Source organism: Onychomys torridus, chromosome 16 (assembly GCF_903995425.1).
Source record: "Onychomys torridus chromosome 16, mOncTor1.1, whole genome shotgun sequence".
NCBI classification, from domain to species: Eukaryota; Metazoa; Chordata; class Mammalia; order Rodentia; family Cricetidae; genus Onychomys; species Onychomys torridus.
Genome location: NC_050458.1, coordinates 45,775,703 through 45,793,580, shown reverse-complemented (window position 1 = coordinate 45,793,580; position 17,878 = coordinate 45,775,703). Strand labels below are relative to the sequence as shown.

At 47.4% G+C, this 17,878-nt stretch overlaps 1 protein-coding gene across 2 annotated transcripts in view; it reads right to left on the bottom strand.

Moving 5' to 3' along the window:
• Positions 1–16,701, bottom strand: part of Grap2 (GRB2 related adaptor protein 2) — a 33,952-nt gene extending 17,251 nt beyond the window's left edge. Inside the window, exons 1-2 of one of the 2 annotated variants that reach the window (XM_036208781.1) lie at positions 16,548–16,701; positions 7,799–7,890 (exon numbers count right to left, since the gene is read on the bottom strand). In XM_036208781.1, the coding sequence (XP_036064674.1) occupies positions 7,799–7,876 (78 nt within the window). In that variant the 5' untranslated portion in view covers positions 7,877–7,890; positions 16,548–16,701. Of the gene's footprint in view, positions 1–7,798; positions 8,135–16,547 lie in introns of those variants that run through there. The other variant, XM_036208780.1, reaches the window with a different exon arrangement.
• Between the last annotated feature and the right edge of the window lie 1,177 nt (positions 16,702–17,878).

Below are 17,878 nucleotides of genomic sequence, written 5' to 3'. Positions count from 1 at the left end.
TGTATGTGTTGGACGTAGGAGAGAGCCGGGGGCTGGTGACTGGGGTTTCCAAGAGTCATCCAGAAGGGTAGGAGTGGAAGCCCTGGGTCCCTTGGATTTCTCTCTCCCACAGCAATAGCCAATCCTTCCTTCCTCCCTCCCTCCCAACCACACTCCCTTCCTCTTTTCCTTCCTTCCAGACAAGGTTTCATATAGCCTCGGCTGACCTCCAAATCCCTGTGCAGCTGAGGGTGGTCTTGAATTTCTAATCTTCCTGCCTCTGTCCTCTGAGTTCTGAGATTATAGGCAAACATCACCACACCCACCTTCGCTGTGCTGGGAATAGTCTGCAGCTCCCTGCATACTAGGTGAGTTCCCTACCAGCCAAGCCACACTCCCAGGCCTAGGCGCTGTTTATTATTTTATTTTTCTCTTTTCAGACAGGGCCTCACTGTGTAGCCCTGGATGCCCTGGAATTTACTATGGAGACCAGGCTGGCCTTGAGCTCACGGTGATCAGCTTGCCTTTGCTTCCCAAGAGCTGGGATTAAAAGTGTGCACCATCATGTCTGGCGTTACTTCTAATATCACTGCTAAGGTTGAAAACAGGGAGCATCAGGGTTGGAACAAGAAGACCTGGTTTCTAGCTTGAACTCTGTCACCAGCTGTATGACACAGGACACATCAATTAGCCATTTGAAAAGTGGGGGGCAATAACAACCCACTCGAGCCTCAACAGGCTGAGGTGAGGACAGACAGAGCTCTGGCACAGAAACACCCTTCTGAAGGTATATATTCTCTTGTTGTTGTTTGTTTGTTTTAAGACAGGGTTTCTCTGTGTAGCTGTGGCTGTCCTGGAACTCACTCTGTAGACCAGGCTGGCCTTGAACTCACAGAGATCCTCCTGCCTCTGCCTCCTGAATGCTGGGATTAAAGGTATGTGTCACCACTGCCCAGCTGGTATATATTATTTTTTAAAAAATACACATTTATAAAATTCTGCTCAGTGCAGTGTCTTTATGAGGGAGGACTCCAGTTCTGAAAGACGTGGAAGTATAATTCTTGCAAGCATTGGACATGAATGTTTGGGCTGTAATCATTTGTTCTGTAGCAGTAAAAGCATGTCCCATATTTGAGCTCAAGAATTGCTGAGAACAGAAAACTTTCTAACATCAAATGGCTTTGCTGAGGATGGGTGTGGGTCTGTGTAGGCCAAGGGGAGCGAGGGGGTGGGGAAGCACACAATCTAGGTCAGGGGAAGGCGAGGCAACTCAGCAGTGGCATCTTCTATCCACTCAAAAAGCTCAAGAACGTTTCCCTCCGTGCACTGCTGTCAGCTTTGGAATTCATTTCTCCTACCACAGGGGACCGGGGGAGAGGGAGGGCTGTGTGTGTGTGTGTGTGTGTGTGTGTGTGTGTGTGTGTGTGTGGTGTGTGGTTTGGCCAGGGTAACCAATGTCAAATCCAAAGCAAGCAGGAGTGAGGTGAAAGACGCCATTTGGAAATTGGCTTATCACAGTACGAATCACACTCTGTACTTTGCTCTCTGACCCGAAACAAGCCGCAATCTGAGTAATCATGCCTAGTACTCATCTACCTCCTCTAGAAACTAAAGATTGTCCCCGACAGCCAGCTAGCCAGCCATTTGTCTTCACCACCTGGGGCTTGATCTGCCTGAGATTGTGTTTCCAGAGAGGTGAATTTCCAGGCATCTTATGAGGGTATAGAAGCTGTTTTTTTTTTTTTTGTTTGTTTTGTTTTTTTTAAATCTCATTTACTGCAAAGTTCTTTTCTTTCTTTCTTTCTTTCTTTCTTTCTTTCTTTCTTTCTTTCTTTCTTTCTTTCTTTCTTTTTTTCTTTTTCTTTTTTGAGGGGTGGTGGCTTCCTCCTGCTGCTGTGGGCCCTGAGCCCCAAAGCTTCCTGTTCTCTATCGACTCAGTTCCCCCTATCTCTTGTAACCATCGTGTAAACCTGAGCAAGGAGCTCAGCCCAAACACGCGAAGTTCTACACTTAAATTACTGTATCGTCTTTCTTAAAATGTTCCCTAGGAGAATAATTTTCTAAGTTACATGGCCTGAGCATAAGCTAGATGTGGGAAGAGAAAGGCCAAAAGAACAGCTGGGGAAAAATGTAAAATTGGATGGAAGTACAGCTCTTAGAGGCACAGTGGAAAGCTGCAGCCCCGCGGAAGTTGATTGTGTGGGATTAAGCCGGTGGTTTTAGGCCTCTCTTAGTCTTAGAAGAAATGGGGTCAACTTAGACACATTACAGAAACAGGTAGGAACAAACTGGGTCAAGAGCCAATTTTCAAAGCTGCTGGCAAATTCCAGAGTAGATCTGTGCCCTGTGTGGTACAGGTACGGACACGAAAAATGTGATTCCCAATGTCTTTTCCAGCTGTTTATTTCCCCAGCACACATGGATCCAGCCATTTGGCAGAGGTTCCTCACCACCATCTTGTCTACTATCCCATGGCCATCAGCATTTAGTAAGCACCTATTGTTTTGGCCAGAATTCGGAGAATAAGCTGGAGAGAGTCGCTGGCCGCTAAGCCAGCCAAACACTTCTTTGTACTTCTCTAATGAAAAAGTCTGTTTAATCTTAAGCACCAAAGACCAATCAAGAAACTTGAGCACCTCAAAGTGAGTTTCTAGGGCACTCCAGAGCTGCCCTTGAAATGGTTTTCAGGAATCCCTGGGTGTGGTGTGTTTTCTGCCTCAGTATGGGAGTGATTGACAAGGTCACTAATGGCCGCCATTCAAAACCAGAGTTCTGTCAGAGGCTCTCTGTGTTTTGTCTTCTACAACTGTAACAGGAAGGATGTGAAAAGATGGGCAGGGTTGGCTTCCTGATGGAATCCTAAATGGCCGCTTAGATGCCATCCCCAGGGCGAGAAATATCCACCCGGTCCCTGTTTGGGGATGTGACTTGTGATGGATGCTGAGAAGGCACAGAACTGAGCTGGAGTCTTTCTGCTCTCAGGGAGATCACCAATGGAAGAACCCACCATTCATTCATTCATTCATTCACTCACTCACTCACTCACTCACTCACTCACCAAACATTAGTAAGAAGTAACTTTCTGCTTCTAGAGATGCTGTGTGGCCCTCATCGCTATAAAACTTTGGTTAGTGGGGTAGCTAACAGGGAAATGGACAACTAAGATCACATGTGTTAAGTAACGGTGGTGGTGCAAGATGGCCCTGGAAGTATAGCCTGAGGCCAGAAGAGGAGTTGGCTTTGCTTCGGACACAGGTAGTTCGGAAGGGAGAGGATCAGTGAGGGGGTCTCTGGAAAGATGATCATATATAAATGGACACTTGGAGAATGAGGTGGAGCCTTAGAAAGGATGATGTATACTGGGGTGGGGGGGGGGCGGCAGGGAGAGTGTGTCCTCAAAGATATGTGCTGTGTGTATGTGTGCCCACATGTGTCTGTGTGCGAGCGTAATGAGACTGGAAAGTGCACTGGAGTCAAATGGTTTAGATTTCAATCAATTGTTAATAGGAACCCTGAGTACTTCTGAGCAAGGAAATGATATGATCTGATTTGTCTTCTAAAAAGTCCTTCTGGGACAGTATGTAGAGTGATTGAATGAGGGAGAGACAGGAGGCAGTAAGGTCAGTCAAGGGGCTGCACGATTGTCTGAGCAGGCAGAGAGCAGGAAGACATGTACTGGTGATATTATGGCCATCATCTGCTCAGTCTCTGCTCTGGGCCAGGGCCATTACCTTTAATGACTTTCCTGGACTCTGCAGGATAGGTAATGCCTCCATAGACAGAGGCAGACACTGATGCTCAAATCGGCAGGTGCCTAGGCCCGAGCCATATAGCTCACAGACTAGGAATTGAATCCATATTTATATGGTTGCAAAACCTGTGTTCCTTTTCCAGCATCACACTTATTTCCCCCTAATGGAGAAGAGCCTCCCTTGGGGGACTTGGAGAAATAAATGCATTTTTTTTTCCAGAGCTGAGGACCGAACCCAGGGCCTTGCACTTGCTAGGTAAGCACTCTACCACTGAGCTAAATCCCCAACCCGCATTATTATTTGTTTGTTTGTTTGTTTGTTTGTTTATTTGTTCATTCATTTGTTTGTTTGTTTTTTGAGACAGGGTTTATCTGTGTAGTTTTGGTGCCTGTCCTGGATTTCACTCTGTAGACCAGGCTAGCCTCGAACTCACAGAGATCGGTCTGGCTCTGCCTCCTGAGTGCTGGGATTGAAGGCGTATGCCACCACCGCCCGGCAAGAAATGCATTTAGATAGTGCATAGGGAAAAGACAGAGCTCCACCCAGGCCCCGGGCGCAGTCACTGTCTACCTGTGTGATCCTGACATGTGGCTTCATGTTTACAGAGTGGAGAAAGCAACCTCCTGGGTTGGCTAAGATGCTACAGGGTACACATGGCTCCTGTGCCAGCCCTGGCTTGTAACAGGAACTCAGCTGGTAGCAGTCCTGACTGCCTGGATTTGATAAGAGCGTTGTGTAGTGACTGACCTTTGGTGGTACCCTGATCACAGACAGAGGAATAACTTGGATGGAAGTTGGGGTAGGGTGGGTAAAGGGGGTTGTGTGAGCCTGGTGTCAGGGGCTGGAGTCTATGGGGTGACATCTAGCAGATAACTGGCTCTGAGGTTCAAGGCAGAGGTTAGTGAGGGAGCAAGGTACAGACTGGAGGATCTTTAGCATAGAGCCAGAGAAAGGGGGTGAGGTGCTCCAAAGCAAGAAGGAGAATCAGAAGGCCAAGGGCAGAGCTTTGGGGGGTGAATATATCCGCTTAGAGAGAGGACGGAGTGGGGGGCCAGGGGTGCTCACAAACAAGACCCATAGTAGAACTCAGGAGAGGAGAGGGAGAGGGAGGGAGGGAGGGAGACAAGAGTGCCCCTGAGCAAGGGGATGAGCTCCAGGAGAGGGGCAGCCAGTAGAGTCTCATTCCATAGGTGTCTTGGAAGAACATTCTAGTCACGTGAAGGAGGCTGCAGCATGTGCTGGGTAGTTTTTTTGTTAGCTTGGCGTAAGTTAGTCATTCTGGGGAGAGGGAATGTAAATTGAGAAAATGTCTTCATCAGATTGGTCCATAGGCAAGTCTGTGGGGCATTTTCTTGATTAATGATTGATGTGTGTGTGTGTGTGTGTGTGTGTGTGTGGTGGTGGTGGTGGGAATCCAGCCCACTGTGGGTCGTGCCATCCCTGGGCAGGTAGGTTATATAACAAAGGTAGCTGAGCAAGCCATGAATCAGAAAGCAGCGTTCCTCCATGGTCTCTCTTTCAGTTCCTGCCTGGAGTTGTGGCCCTGGTTTCCCTCAGTGATGGACTTTGATATGGAAGTGTAAGCCAAATAAACCCTTTCCTCCCCAACTTGCTTTTGGTCATGGTGTTTGTGACAGCCACAGGAAGCTAAACAGGACAGACTTCAGAGGGCCTTGGAGCGAAGAGGAAGTGGAGGGCATGCAGAGCAGAGAGCTGTTTCCATCTGAGCAACAGAGGAGAGAGAATCAATAAGGAGTCAGGCTGGGAAGCAGAGCCCAGGAAAGGTTCCCAGGAAAGGTTCCGTTGCTCATTTTTCCTCCCACTTCTCTGTATAACAGAAGAGAACGGGGAGCCTGCTTGAGCAAGGCCTTGAGTTCTGTGTGTGGTCAGCATAAGGACGGGAGCTAGCGGGAGCAGTGGGCACTCCAATGTGGCTGGCATCTGAATGGTCACAATGCCCCAGAGAGGAGGGAGGGAGGGACTTTTCATCACATGACCGACGTCTCCATGACTCCAGTGAAAGCCACCTTTTCCTCAATCAGGAGCCTAGACATATTTTGGCTTATACAATTTCAAACTTGGGACACTGTGGGGTCAACCACATCACTAGATCTTTCACACTGAAAGCAGTTAGAAGGGTGCACACTGGGTGCAGGAGGTGGGGGGTTTAAGCAACAAATGAAGCCATTCTATTCTACATGCGTGTGCTCTGTGGACCCTTTCCAAGTTGTCCTCTAACACCCCCACAAGGGCCTTTGTATTGCCCATGATTCTCTGTGGCAAGATACAACAGTGGTCTTGGTGACAGCAGGCACGTGAGAGACCCACCTGAGCAGCTGAGGACAAGAGCTGAGGGATGCTCTTGGAGGGTGCCCTGAGGTCAGACAGGCGTCCACTGCCACCTCAGGCTCCTGAACAACCTGTGGACAGGCTTAGATTCTTTTGTGACTCACAAGGGAGTGTGTTGATGGACACCTGAAATGCAGAAGAAGCCCAAGGCCACTTCAGCTCAAGTGTGGCTTGTAAACAATTTTTAAGGAGACTCTTAGTGTCTGGGTGTGTGTGGCCTCTGTTGAGCCACCTCAGGTCTGCTGCCTCTCCCGGGCTGCCTCCACCTGCACCCTTTCCGTGTGGAGCCTGGCCTTGCATTTCTGTGAGTTTGATAGCTCCTGACGTACATACTGCTGTTCTTCTCCACTACTTCAAGGTAGACGCTCATGCTTTCCACCCGTGTTCCTGAGCACTGAGCTGACAGCATCTGTGAAAGCCCAGTGGAGGCTTGTGTTGCCCACTCCACACCACAGGCATGGCGGGAGGAAGAGGGCGACTTATGTCACCTAACCCGGTGTCGAGCATATAGGTGCCCAGAAGGAGTGCTTGGTGGGGATGTGGACTTATCTTTTTATGAAACCGCATCGGGCTGTGCTCAAAGCAAGGTTTCTGGAGAATGGCTGTTCTGGGGCTAGAAGAGGGCTCAGGCAGCAAATCGCCCACCATGCAAGCATAAGGTCCCAAGTTCAGATCTCGAGGACCTACCAAAAAATCTGAGTGCAGATGTGTGTGTGTCCACAATCCCAGCACAGGGGAAGTAGCAGCAGGTGGATCCCTGGAGCTCACCGCTGATCAGCCTGCCTAAGCCGAATCAGTGAGCTCCGGGTTCAGTGAGAGATCCTGCTTCAAAAACTTAAGGTGGAAGCCGGGCAGTGGTGGTGGCGCACACCTTTAATCCCTGCACTCGGGAGGCAGAGGCAGGCGGATCTTTGTGAGTTCGAGGCCAGGTTGGTCTACAGAGCGAGGTCCAGGACAGGCACCAAAATTACACAGAGAAACCCTGTCTCAGAAAAAAACAGAAAAAAAAAAAAAAAAAAAGGTGGAGAGCAAAGGAGAAAGACACCTGATGTCAACTCCTGGATTCTACACTTATATGTACACATGTACACGGGCATGCATATACATGTGAACATGTACATATATGCATGTACACCTGCATACATACACACATGAACATGTACACAATGACTCTTCTGTTTATCCAACAAGAATCTGAGATGCTATCATGATGAAGGACATAATACTTGTGTCCTCTATAGCAAAGGCCCCACACATGTCTCCCTTGTTCCTCTTGTGTCTTCCAAGCAGTACTAATGGGGTAAGGCTTGGCATTGGCTAAAAAGCTTTGTCTACACATGGGTGGGTGGTCAGTAGATGACCCTAGACATAAACTTAGAGACTTCCTCTCCCTCTCCTTTTCCTTCTATCTCTCTCCTCTCTTTGTTTTGTTTTGAAACAGGGTCTCATGTAGCCCAGACTGACCTCAAACTCACAAGGTAGCCAAAGCTGGCCTTGAACTCCTGATCCTCCTGCCTCCACCTCCTGAGTGCTAGGATTAGAGGCATGCTCTCACATCTGCTTTTGAAACTCTTTTAAAGACAACACTAATTGTAAAAAAGGAAAAAGAACTATGCACATTCTTTCAGAGACAAAGGTGTAGGTTGTTAGGTGGCCTCAGTGGCCAGGCTCAGGGAACCTCAGCCCCTCATTCCCCTGAGATCTCACACATCACATACCTTCAGAATATCTCCAGTGTGAAAGCTCAGTTCGTCTTCACCCGAGGCCACAAAATCAAACTTGGCGACGGCTTCCATGTCTTGACAAGAAGCTGGAAGAGAAACAGTGTGGCCATTGTGCCTTTCCACCAAGGACGGGTTGCAAAGCAGATGGTACTGCCTGGCAGGCTCAGCGGTGGGCAGGAGGGTGGCCCAGTGCATGTCTGCAGGCTGGAGAGCTAAGCTCAGGCAGCCGAGAGGGCCGAGTAGGGCCAGAGCTCATGTCTGCAACAAGAGCTGCTGCAGCCTTCCAGATCTGGTTCCCAGAATCATTCTCTGAACCTCTAGACACCAGGAGTGGGAACTACAGCCAGAGACAGGCCAGCCCCTCTCTCTCCAGCTCCCTTGGCCTGCTGTGGCCGGCTGCTGCTTCTGGGGGGCATCTCTGTTTCTCACTGATAAGGACAGAAGGCTTGCTATCAAGTGGAAGTTGAGGCCCAGGGGGCTGGAAAGACTGCTCAGTAAACACTGTCCGTCGGCTGTCCCTTGGCAGCTATATTTAACCAGGCGGTGTTAATTAGACAGATGCCATTTTCCCTTTTACATCTGAATCATTTAAGAGAATTAGACAGTATTGGCCGATGGGGAACTCAGCGTCCTTCTGCCCAGTTTGACAGTAGGATGCATTTTCGGCTTTTGAGCCGGGAAACACAGTCTGTCCCATAGCTTATCTTAACATCATGATGTAACCCGAGAACATTTCAGAAATTTCAGTTTTGATATTTCTGAATTGAATTAACTTTTCTCCCAGTAACACCCATGTACTGATCACTATGTCCCACCTATATACGACATTTTATATTAAAAAAAAAATTGAAGGAGCTGGTGGTAATGTCACAAAGAACAGAGTGGAATACTAGTGGTGTGTGTGTGTGTGTGTGTGTGTGTGTGTGTGTGTGTGTGTGTGTCTATTTCTTTATCTTTCGAATGAAAAATCTTAATATTCAGCGGCTCAAGTTGTAAAATGGAGTTAAATAATAGTTGCAAATACTATACATAATACAGCCCCGAGAGTATTTATTTATGTTTTTGCTGTTAACTGCTGAGCCATCTCTCCAGCCCCAAGAGTATTTATGTTTTGTTTTGTTTTTTGAGACAGGGTTTCTCTGTAGCTTTGGAGCCTGTCCTGGATCTCGCTCTGTATCCCAGGCTGGCCTCGAACTCACAGAGATCCGCCTGCCTCTGCCTCCCGAGTGCTGGGATTACAGGTGTGCGCCACCACTGCCGGGCAGTATTTATGTTTTTAAATGATTTATTTATTCTTATTTTACGTGCATTGGTGTTTGATTTGCATGTATGTCCCTCCCTGTAAGGGTGTTGGATCCCCTGGAATAGGAGTTACAGATAGTTGTAAACTGCCACGTGGGTGCTGGGAATTGAGCATGGGTCCTCTGGAATAGCAGTCAGTGCTCTTAACCATTGAGCCATCTCTTCAGCCCCATGAGTATGTTTTAAAATAATTTTATTGGCTGAGAGGTGATTCTCTTGGTGGAGGACTTGTCTAGCATGCATGAGGAATTTGATCCCCAGTGCCATATAAACCAGCCATGGCAGTACACTCCTGTAATCCCAGCACTCAAGAGGCAGAGGCCAGAGGATGAGAAGTTCAAGGTCATCCTTGGCTACATAGGGAATCGGAGGCCAGCTTGGGCTACATGGCATCCTGTAGCAAGATAACAACGAAAATCCTAATTTTATGGGACAAATCTCTCCCCAGCTGAGGTAGCCTGAAGTAGAAAAAAAAGACAATGTCGCCTGTCTCCTATAAACTGTTCTCACTGACTGTGCCACTTTATCAGCGGGACTGTCACATTCTCTGATCCTCTGCTAAGACAGCTTACTGTCGGGGCAGCTGTCTGGAAAGCTGTGCTTTGGCATTTATGCTTTACAAAATTTCACTAATTCTCAAGCCCTTTGGGTGAGTTAATAAGTTAACCCCCAGACCTAGCGGGCTCTCAGTGATCAGGAAACTGGGGCTGCACACTGTTTCCTCAGAAACTTCTTATCCCTCTCAACAAGATCTGGGGACATCAGGGAGGTGGCAGCAGGTGGCAGGGTGCAGCAGGGAGCCCTTGGCGGATTAGAGCCGACTGTGGCAGGGTGGTGATGGTGGGGGGGGGGCGCGGCTCAGGACGCTGACTTCCTTGTTTCCCGAGGGCAGTGTGTGAGATGACTATTACCAGTCTTCAAAGGTGGATAGTGATGGAAGCATCACTCAGGAGCCAAATAAAATGCCACCCTTGACTCTCTGTGCTCTCCCTACCCTGGTCACTACTTCTCTCCACACAGCGGCAACACAGATACATTCCTTTTTGTACACTTTCTTCAGGATCTGTCCGTGGGAGGCTAATTAACACGGTGGTGGCCTAGGTCACCCCACCGAGCAGGGAGGAGTGCTCTGCCCTTCTTCCTTAAGACTAAATGCGCTTTGCTGAATTGATTCACCCCGTTGCCTTACTTCCCAAACCTTTCCTAATTAAAGCCTTGCCTCTGGTTTGCAGGGGGATGGGACTTTTATGGGTCACCCTCATGGTATCCACAGTAGACACTGGTCACCTCAAGAGATCAGGTGTCGGGTTAATGGGCCTGAAAACCACGATCCCATTTCCAAGCAAATTTATCTTAATAAGCAGAGTGAAAACAAGGGGAGGCAAATACTAAATATATTAGAAAGTCACATAGATTAGAGGTGAGGAAAGCTTGCTCTAGGTGTGACCTTGAGTTTGCGAAGATCAAGCCTGAGTGCTTGGTTCCTGACAGCTGTAAATCACTTGGGTGAGAAGGCCCAGACAGAAGGAAAATTGCTACTGAATAGTGTCACTTCTCTGTCTTCCCCCAGGGAAGGTTGGCAGCCTGGTGGAGCCAGAGGTACAAGCATATCACACAGCTCCCCAGCTTGTAATATTAATTCTGGCTCTGAAAACCCAATTAAACAAGCCCGCTCCTCGTGAGATCCACTTCCTTTTCCATTTGTGGAATAAAATCTGTTTGGTAGGAGGGAGATGTTCAAGGTGGGGAGGGGGGGCGCTTTGGTTGAGGTCAAGGGGCTCCGCACCCCCTCTCATCCCTCTTGAAGACGAGAACAGTAATATGTCATCTTCAGACATGGAAATTTAGATCACGACTCTTCTATATTCATTAGTGTTGGTTTGAAAAAGTTTGACAGGGCACCACTAGGGAAGAAGAAAATTGAACTATCAATATAGTTTATTCAGTAAATATTGATTTGCTTTTATTTATTTACCTTTGCTTAATAATCTGCACCTGTCACTACTACATTTTACATCTGGGAAACAAATTTATATATATGATGGAGATTAAAAATTGGGTATCGACAATAAAGGGAATGAGGGTAGGAAGGGAAGGGTGTGGGGAGATCACAGCCTGGATTCAAAAATGCCTTCACCCTGTTACTTGTAATTTCAGTGCTCCCGACCTCTGAGAGAAGGAGAGAGAGAGAGAGAGAGAGAGAGAGAGAGAGAGAGAGAGAGAGAGAGCTCTCCAGACTCCTCCATCCCCACAGATGGACTCAGTGTGCTATCCCTGCCAGGGACCGGCTTTAGAAATGGCTGAAATGCCACCTGCCACACAGCATGAGAAGCTGCAGCCTCCAGGGGCAGCCAGCCGCCTCCAGCAGCCTCCCCACAAGCCGTACCCCACAGATGATGCCATTTGTGGGGCTCTAAAGCCAGCCTGCTTCCCACAGGCCCTTTGCGACTCTCTCACGCATAATCCATTAGCAGCCCTAAGACACAGATCAGCCTCACCACAGGGTGACGCCACACAGGAATGCCTGGGCTGATCTTCTCTCTGCCCTTGAATTTCCTTGTAAGCTGCTTTTACTAGCAGGGGTGGGGATGGGGTGGGGGTGGTGGGGGTCGGGGAGACACCCTGGAAAATATTCAAGCTATATCCAAGGAACGTTTGTCTACTTTTAAAACATCAGCACCACGAGATGGAAACCAAAGGCACGAGGCAGTTCTTTAACACAACTCCATTTAGAAGCTGGTTGAAATAAGGTTTGTTCAGAAAACTAGTTATCATCAAAATGGCAGCAGGCAAGAAACTTCTCGAACCATTTCAGCTCCTCCTAAGTTGGCTATGAATAGCCAAGGCTTCCATTTTATGTCTCTCTTAAAAGGAGCAATTGCATAACAGCACAAAGCTAAGTGAGACTCAGGCTCAGGACCCAACAAAAGAGGAAGCCGGGTCCTAAATTGAATCAGCCATACCACTTCCTATTTTGCTAGGGACAGCTCTAATCTGGATGCCTATTCCAGTGTGCTGTAATTCAGACAGCATAATGTCTTGCAATTAGAGAGAGAGAGAGAGAGAGAGAGAGAGAGAGAGAGAGATTGCTTTTATGAATACTGCTGATCACACGTTTATCAGAACATTAGCCACAAACGTAATTTTTCTTTATTTATGTAGGAAAAGAGAACAGTGAAAAGTTTACCATTGTGAACTTTGGGCTCGGGCACAAAAAAAAAAAAAAAAAGCTAGAAAAATTGTAAAATTATACCCCTAATGCTACATAATATAGACACTTGGAAGCCACAGCCTTTACATTGTTGTTGCTGTATTATGTTGAGATAGGGTCACTGAAGTCTTGCTCTCTTGATCAGACTGACCTGGAACACCTGGGCTCAAGCAATGCTCCTACCTCAGCCTTCTAAAGGCTGGGACTACATGTCTAAGACTCAGTGCAAGCAGGTAAAGCCCCTCTTGGGGACACTCAAAGGTCAGCTCAATTACTTTTCAGAAGTAGGAAACCTTATGTTGCTGGGGGACATGGGGGTGATGACAGCTAATTCCCAGAGTACACAATAGGAAGGTTCTTAGAAAGTTATTCTGAATAGAGTATTTGTAAATGGATTCGTATTAGCATGTATTATAGAGACTCTCTCTACAAAGGAGCCCTGCAGTGAAACCCTTATGAAATGAGAAAAAAACTTTGTTATGCAAATAACTACCTTTTAATTGATCCATTTTCAAGTCTGAGTTTGTAGGCATTAAGTCTTAAAAAGAACTCACCTGTATATCACCTCTAGCTCCCCAAACTGGGAGCCAAGTAAATATTAGCCTCTACTGTGCTCAACTCTGAAAGTGCTTTAAAACAAAACAAAACAAAACAAAAAAACAAAAAAAACTACTAATAGAGACAGAACATTCTACCTTGCAGTGTAGACCAAGGGTCAGGAGGCCTTTTCTGGAAAGGGCCGGTGGTAAATATCTTTGGCTTTGGGGGTGGTATGGTCTCTGTACTGTACCACTGTAGCCTCTAGGTCAGTCACAGACAACAAATGAATGGGTATAGTTTGTTCCACTCATACACTGGCATTCATTTCTTTTTGTTGTGTTTTTGAGACAGGGTCTCGTGCATCTCAGGCTGGTCTCAAACTGGCCAGGTAGATGAAGGTGACCTTGAACTCCTGATTCTCCTGCCTGGACCTCCTGAGTGCTGATATTACAGGCATGTACCAGCACAATGGATTAGGACCCAGAGACATGAATTGGAATCTGCAATATGCCATTTGCCTCCTGGGTGTCCTGTTGTCTCATCCACAAAACTTCAACAACCACAGGTCCTTTGTGTGTAAACCTAACCAACATATATGTACTAGTCATGAGTGTTATATTCTTAGAGTCTCCCCAGGCAATGCTTAGTAGATATTTCATAAATGTGTGTTGCATACACAAAGCATAACAAAGGACCTGCCACCAGAGTTACAACTATATTTTATTTTACTGAGGGAAGGGACCTAAGTATCTAAGTTTATAAGGCCCAATTAATTTCCCACTCCAAGGTGCCATGACTTTTCAGCAAACTTAGTCAGAGACACATACACAAAAAGTCTGCCTTATTTAATCCAACAGAGGGCAATGGTGCACCCCAAACTGTAGCTTGTACTTGGTAACTTTAAAATTTTTCTTTTTCTTTTTGCTTCCCGAGGCCTTATAATCTTTATCCAGGCAAGTTTGGTGACTGTCCTCAACGTCCCTTGTGAGTTGTGAGACTTACAAACATTAACCTTTCAGAGTCTAGCACCTATAAAACACAAGCTTGCTTAGATGGAAGAGAATTAGACACCACCTTCTCCCACATGTTGTCTAGGGTTTAAATTTCTTCTGAACACCCTGGCAAGATGGTCCCTTTCACCTCAGGGTCCCCTTACTCTGTCTTTTTTTCTGCCCTTCAGAGACAGTGTCTTACTTTGTAGCCCAAGCTGGCCTCACACACTTGCAAAATCCTCCTGCTGCAGCCTCCAGAAAACTGGGATGCCAGGTGCATGCCTGATTCGAGTTCTGCTTTTGAGCATAAGGCAGTGATCTTGTGTTGAAATCCACATTGTGTTGCTTTTCCCCCTTTCTTTCCCATGTGCTAATGTGTGCTTTGTGTGCGCACATGCTCATGTTCATAGGTATTTAGGCACATATGTACACGTGGAGGTTTGAAAACAACCCTGGATGTCACTATGTATTGAGGCAGAGACTCTTGCAGAACCCAGAGCTCACAGATTCTGGCTAGTCTTGTGGGCCAGCGAGCCAGCCCCAGGGAACATATATCTCTTCCTTCCTAGAACTGGAGGCAGCAATCAATGATGCCTGCCTGGCTTTTCAGTGGGTTCAGGGATTCCAACTGTTCCTCACTGGGAGTGCCTTCTCAATTGAGCCATCTCAACAGTTCCTTTTGTGTGGATTTCTTTATGACTGCTCCAGCTGTGTCTGGGACCATTCTGCCTTAGCGGGCATTGGGCGTATCAGGAGAGAACAAAGAGGCATAGATAAATGGCTCCTGAGAATTTGTAATCACCGGATGGACAATGACCTCTCAGCTCGCCCATCGTCTTCTGTTTCAATATTCTTCTAGAGGCACAAACCAATTTATTCCAGAAGCCATGAGAGATGTGGAAGTCTTCTCTGCATTTTGGGCTCTCAAATAACAGAAATGATAACCTGTTTGCCAAATGTCTAACAAGACACACACCTTTCTTTACCGCGTCTGTTCTCGAACTGTCTTTAACACATTCTCTGCAGCCTTTAAAGCTGACCCGTGGTCCCTTTCTAGTACAATTCCACTCCTATTTCTTCGAAGATCTGCATCGAAGGCCAGGTCCAGAGAGTGGAGTGGGAGCCGCTGTAACCAGGGCTCACTGTTACTCCTTCCCGGCCCCATCCATCATCATCAGATCCAGGCTGCAAGTGGCCCTGTATCTAGGGGTGGCCCTCTGGGTCCTCTTCATCAGATTTGCAGCCAATGGTTCCTCTAGCTATTTAGTCCTTGTAAGTGAGATTCCCCATCATTTCTTTTTGGCTCAGGATTTTAGGCAAATGAACAGTCTTCTCAGTGGAGACAGGTGATATCTCTCCGGGGAGTAGATAAACATTTCTGATTTCACTGCACCCGAAGAAAGCAAAGGCCAGCAAATGTACATCCCACCCAAACCATTCTATCTAGGAGGCTGATAGATCCCTCCTTTCTAAAGTGACTCTGTGCACACAGGACATTCTTATTTTTCTCCTGCCCTCAGCTGACTCATTATTTTCAAGTCCCCCCATACCCCAAGAAAGCACAAATCCCCCATCACGACCGGCAGGGGTGAATACATGGAACTCAAGGGGGCCCTCTGAAGCTTATCTGAGAACAATAATGTATCAGTCCCCAGCCTCTGCTGCCAGTCTTGGAGACCCAGGGGAAGTGGCTTATGAAATAGAAGCCCCTGGGCCCCGCCCCCACCTCCCATCCATTTCTGTCCTGCGAGCGAGCAGGTGTGTTCCCCGAATAACAGTTCATCTTCTTATTGCTTCTCATCTACAGGAAGCCACCAGCAGAGCTGTCTGTAATGACAGGCGACAAAGGGGCAGCTGGTTTGGCAGCGAGGTGCTGAGCGGGCAGGCAGGGGAGTTTGCTGCTTTCTCCTCATCATCTGGAGACGCCGGGGGCTCTGCCCATCACCATTCTGGCACTCGGGGAGGGGCACAGGTCATTACCGGCTGTACCTTACCTCTCACTACTCCCTATTACCAGGGACTCTCCTGGAGACTCTGGCCGACCCAAGGTCAGGGAGCCTCTTGGGACTTGTTGGTCCTCTTGCAGTTTCCCTAATTTCCAAATGGGAAGCTTCTGTGGTTGGAAGGTATTTGGTGTTCAGGTTTGTGCGAAGCATGTAAGTCGGGTGGCTTTTTTTTTTCCAGACTTACAGACGAACTTACACACACATAAGAGGGTCCCTAAAATCCCCGATATCCTTATTTAATAAAATTGCTGTTCTGCAGGTCCCTGTCACTGCAGATTATGGAGACTGTTTCTCTTTTTTTTAAATTTGCTTTTTTTTTCTCCCCTCAAGATTTTTTTTTTGTTTTAGATGAAAGAGTGGGAAGAGAAGGAAGTAAAGGAAGAGGAGAGGTATGTGAGGACACTGTCCCTAGGCAGGTCCCCTCCCCTCTTCCCAAGTTCCAGCTTCATCATTGGCTCTCAGTGTCTTCTTTATCTTTAATCCCTTCAGCCTGGCTTATATAATCAACTATTTTTTTTTATGCTTATCACATAAAATCTCATACACCCCCAAACTTTATCGAAGAAAACTACCCTTTTCTTTTTTTCTTTAACTTTAACACCCATGTTCTATTAAACTCAGACGACGCCCACCCGGTTTTCCTACCCTGTCAAACTGTCAGGTGAGGCTGCCTCAGTAGAAGGGAGACTCACCACGGAGACCTGGGGGGCCGTGGTTCGGACAAACCTGCCTTCAAAGCCCTGGTGCTTGCTTGATGGCCGAGGAATGTCAGCTCTCCATGCCTCAGTTTCCTCTCCAAGAATTCAGATAACGATCCTCACTCCATCGCCTTCCAGGGAAAGCGAATGCAGAAAGCCCCGCTCAGCCCCGGCATCTGCCTGCATACTGGCTTTTCCCCCAAAGCGTTTTGGCATCTTAGTACTCCACCAACATTTCTTTTAGAGAAGAACAAATGTCAAAACTGCTTTTAAAAGTGTAAATCCACCAAACATATGCTCCTTTTTCCCCTCTCTCCTCTGAAGCCTCCATTTCCCCTCATTTCCCCTGGGCAGGTGCTAACTTCTTTCTCCTGGCCGCGAGCCCTGGCTGTGGTGTTAGCCAAAGATATGGTCATGGCGTGGGATGGAGACCACTCAGTAGGTAGGAGGAAAAGGCCAACTAGCCAAGCGGAAAGGGGGAAACTGATTTGGCTTTTACACTCTGCCCAGCTACCCAGAACGAGATCATGGTGTGACTGGCTTAAAACAGGAAACCCCGGGACAGCCAGAGAGGTGAAACATCACCCAAGTTTCACCACTGCCTAGAGACAAGAGCTGGCCAAGACTAATCTACCATTGCATGGTGTGGTCTGTGATGTGCCAAGGGCTTTAACCATTGTGATTTTGGGGGAGAGGCAGTACTGAGAAGTCAATCTACTGCTTCAGGCATGCTAGGCAAGCTCTCAACCACTGAGCTACATCCCCAGCTCAGCATTTATGATTATTGTTTGCGACTAGACGTGGGAAAAGGAAGCAAGATATCAGAGCCTGTGTCCGATGATTCCTAAGGCCATGTGCTCTCTCTGCTTGGTTTCTTGGTCTCTGTTGGCACTAGCAAAAATCACAGGCCCTCCTCCTACCAGGTCAGGGTAATTGCTAACTAGCTTAGGCCTGCTGAACCTTCCTGGGTGGCTGTCTGTCAGCTAAGAAATTGACAGCAGCAATTCCCACATACCATGGAAATTCAAGCCCATTACTTCTTGGTCAAAGAGGCAAGGACTGCAATAAACTGGAATGACCTCAGAATGGGCAATCACAGGCTCTGCGGCAATTTTGGAAATGGGAACCATATCACATACTCGCAAACTGCACCTCCTTCCCCTTCCATCCCCCACCCTTCCTCCCCCCTCCCTATTCTTCCTATTTCTCCTCCCTTCCCTCCCACCCCTACAATATATTCTCTCTCTACAACATATTCAAGGGTTTTCAACTTCACGTTCTCCTTTAAACACTAGTCACTTAGCATGGCTATACTTAGAACGTAT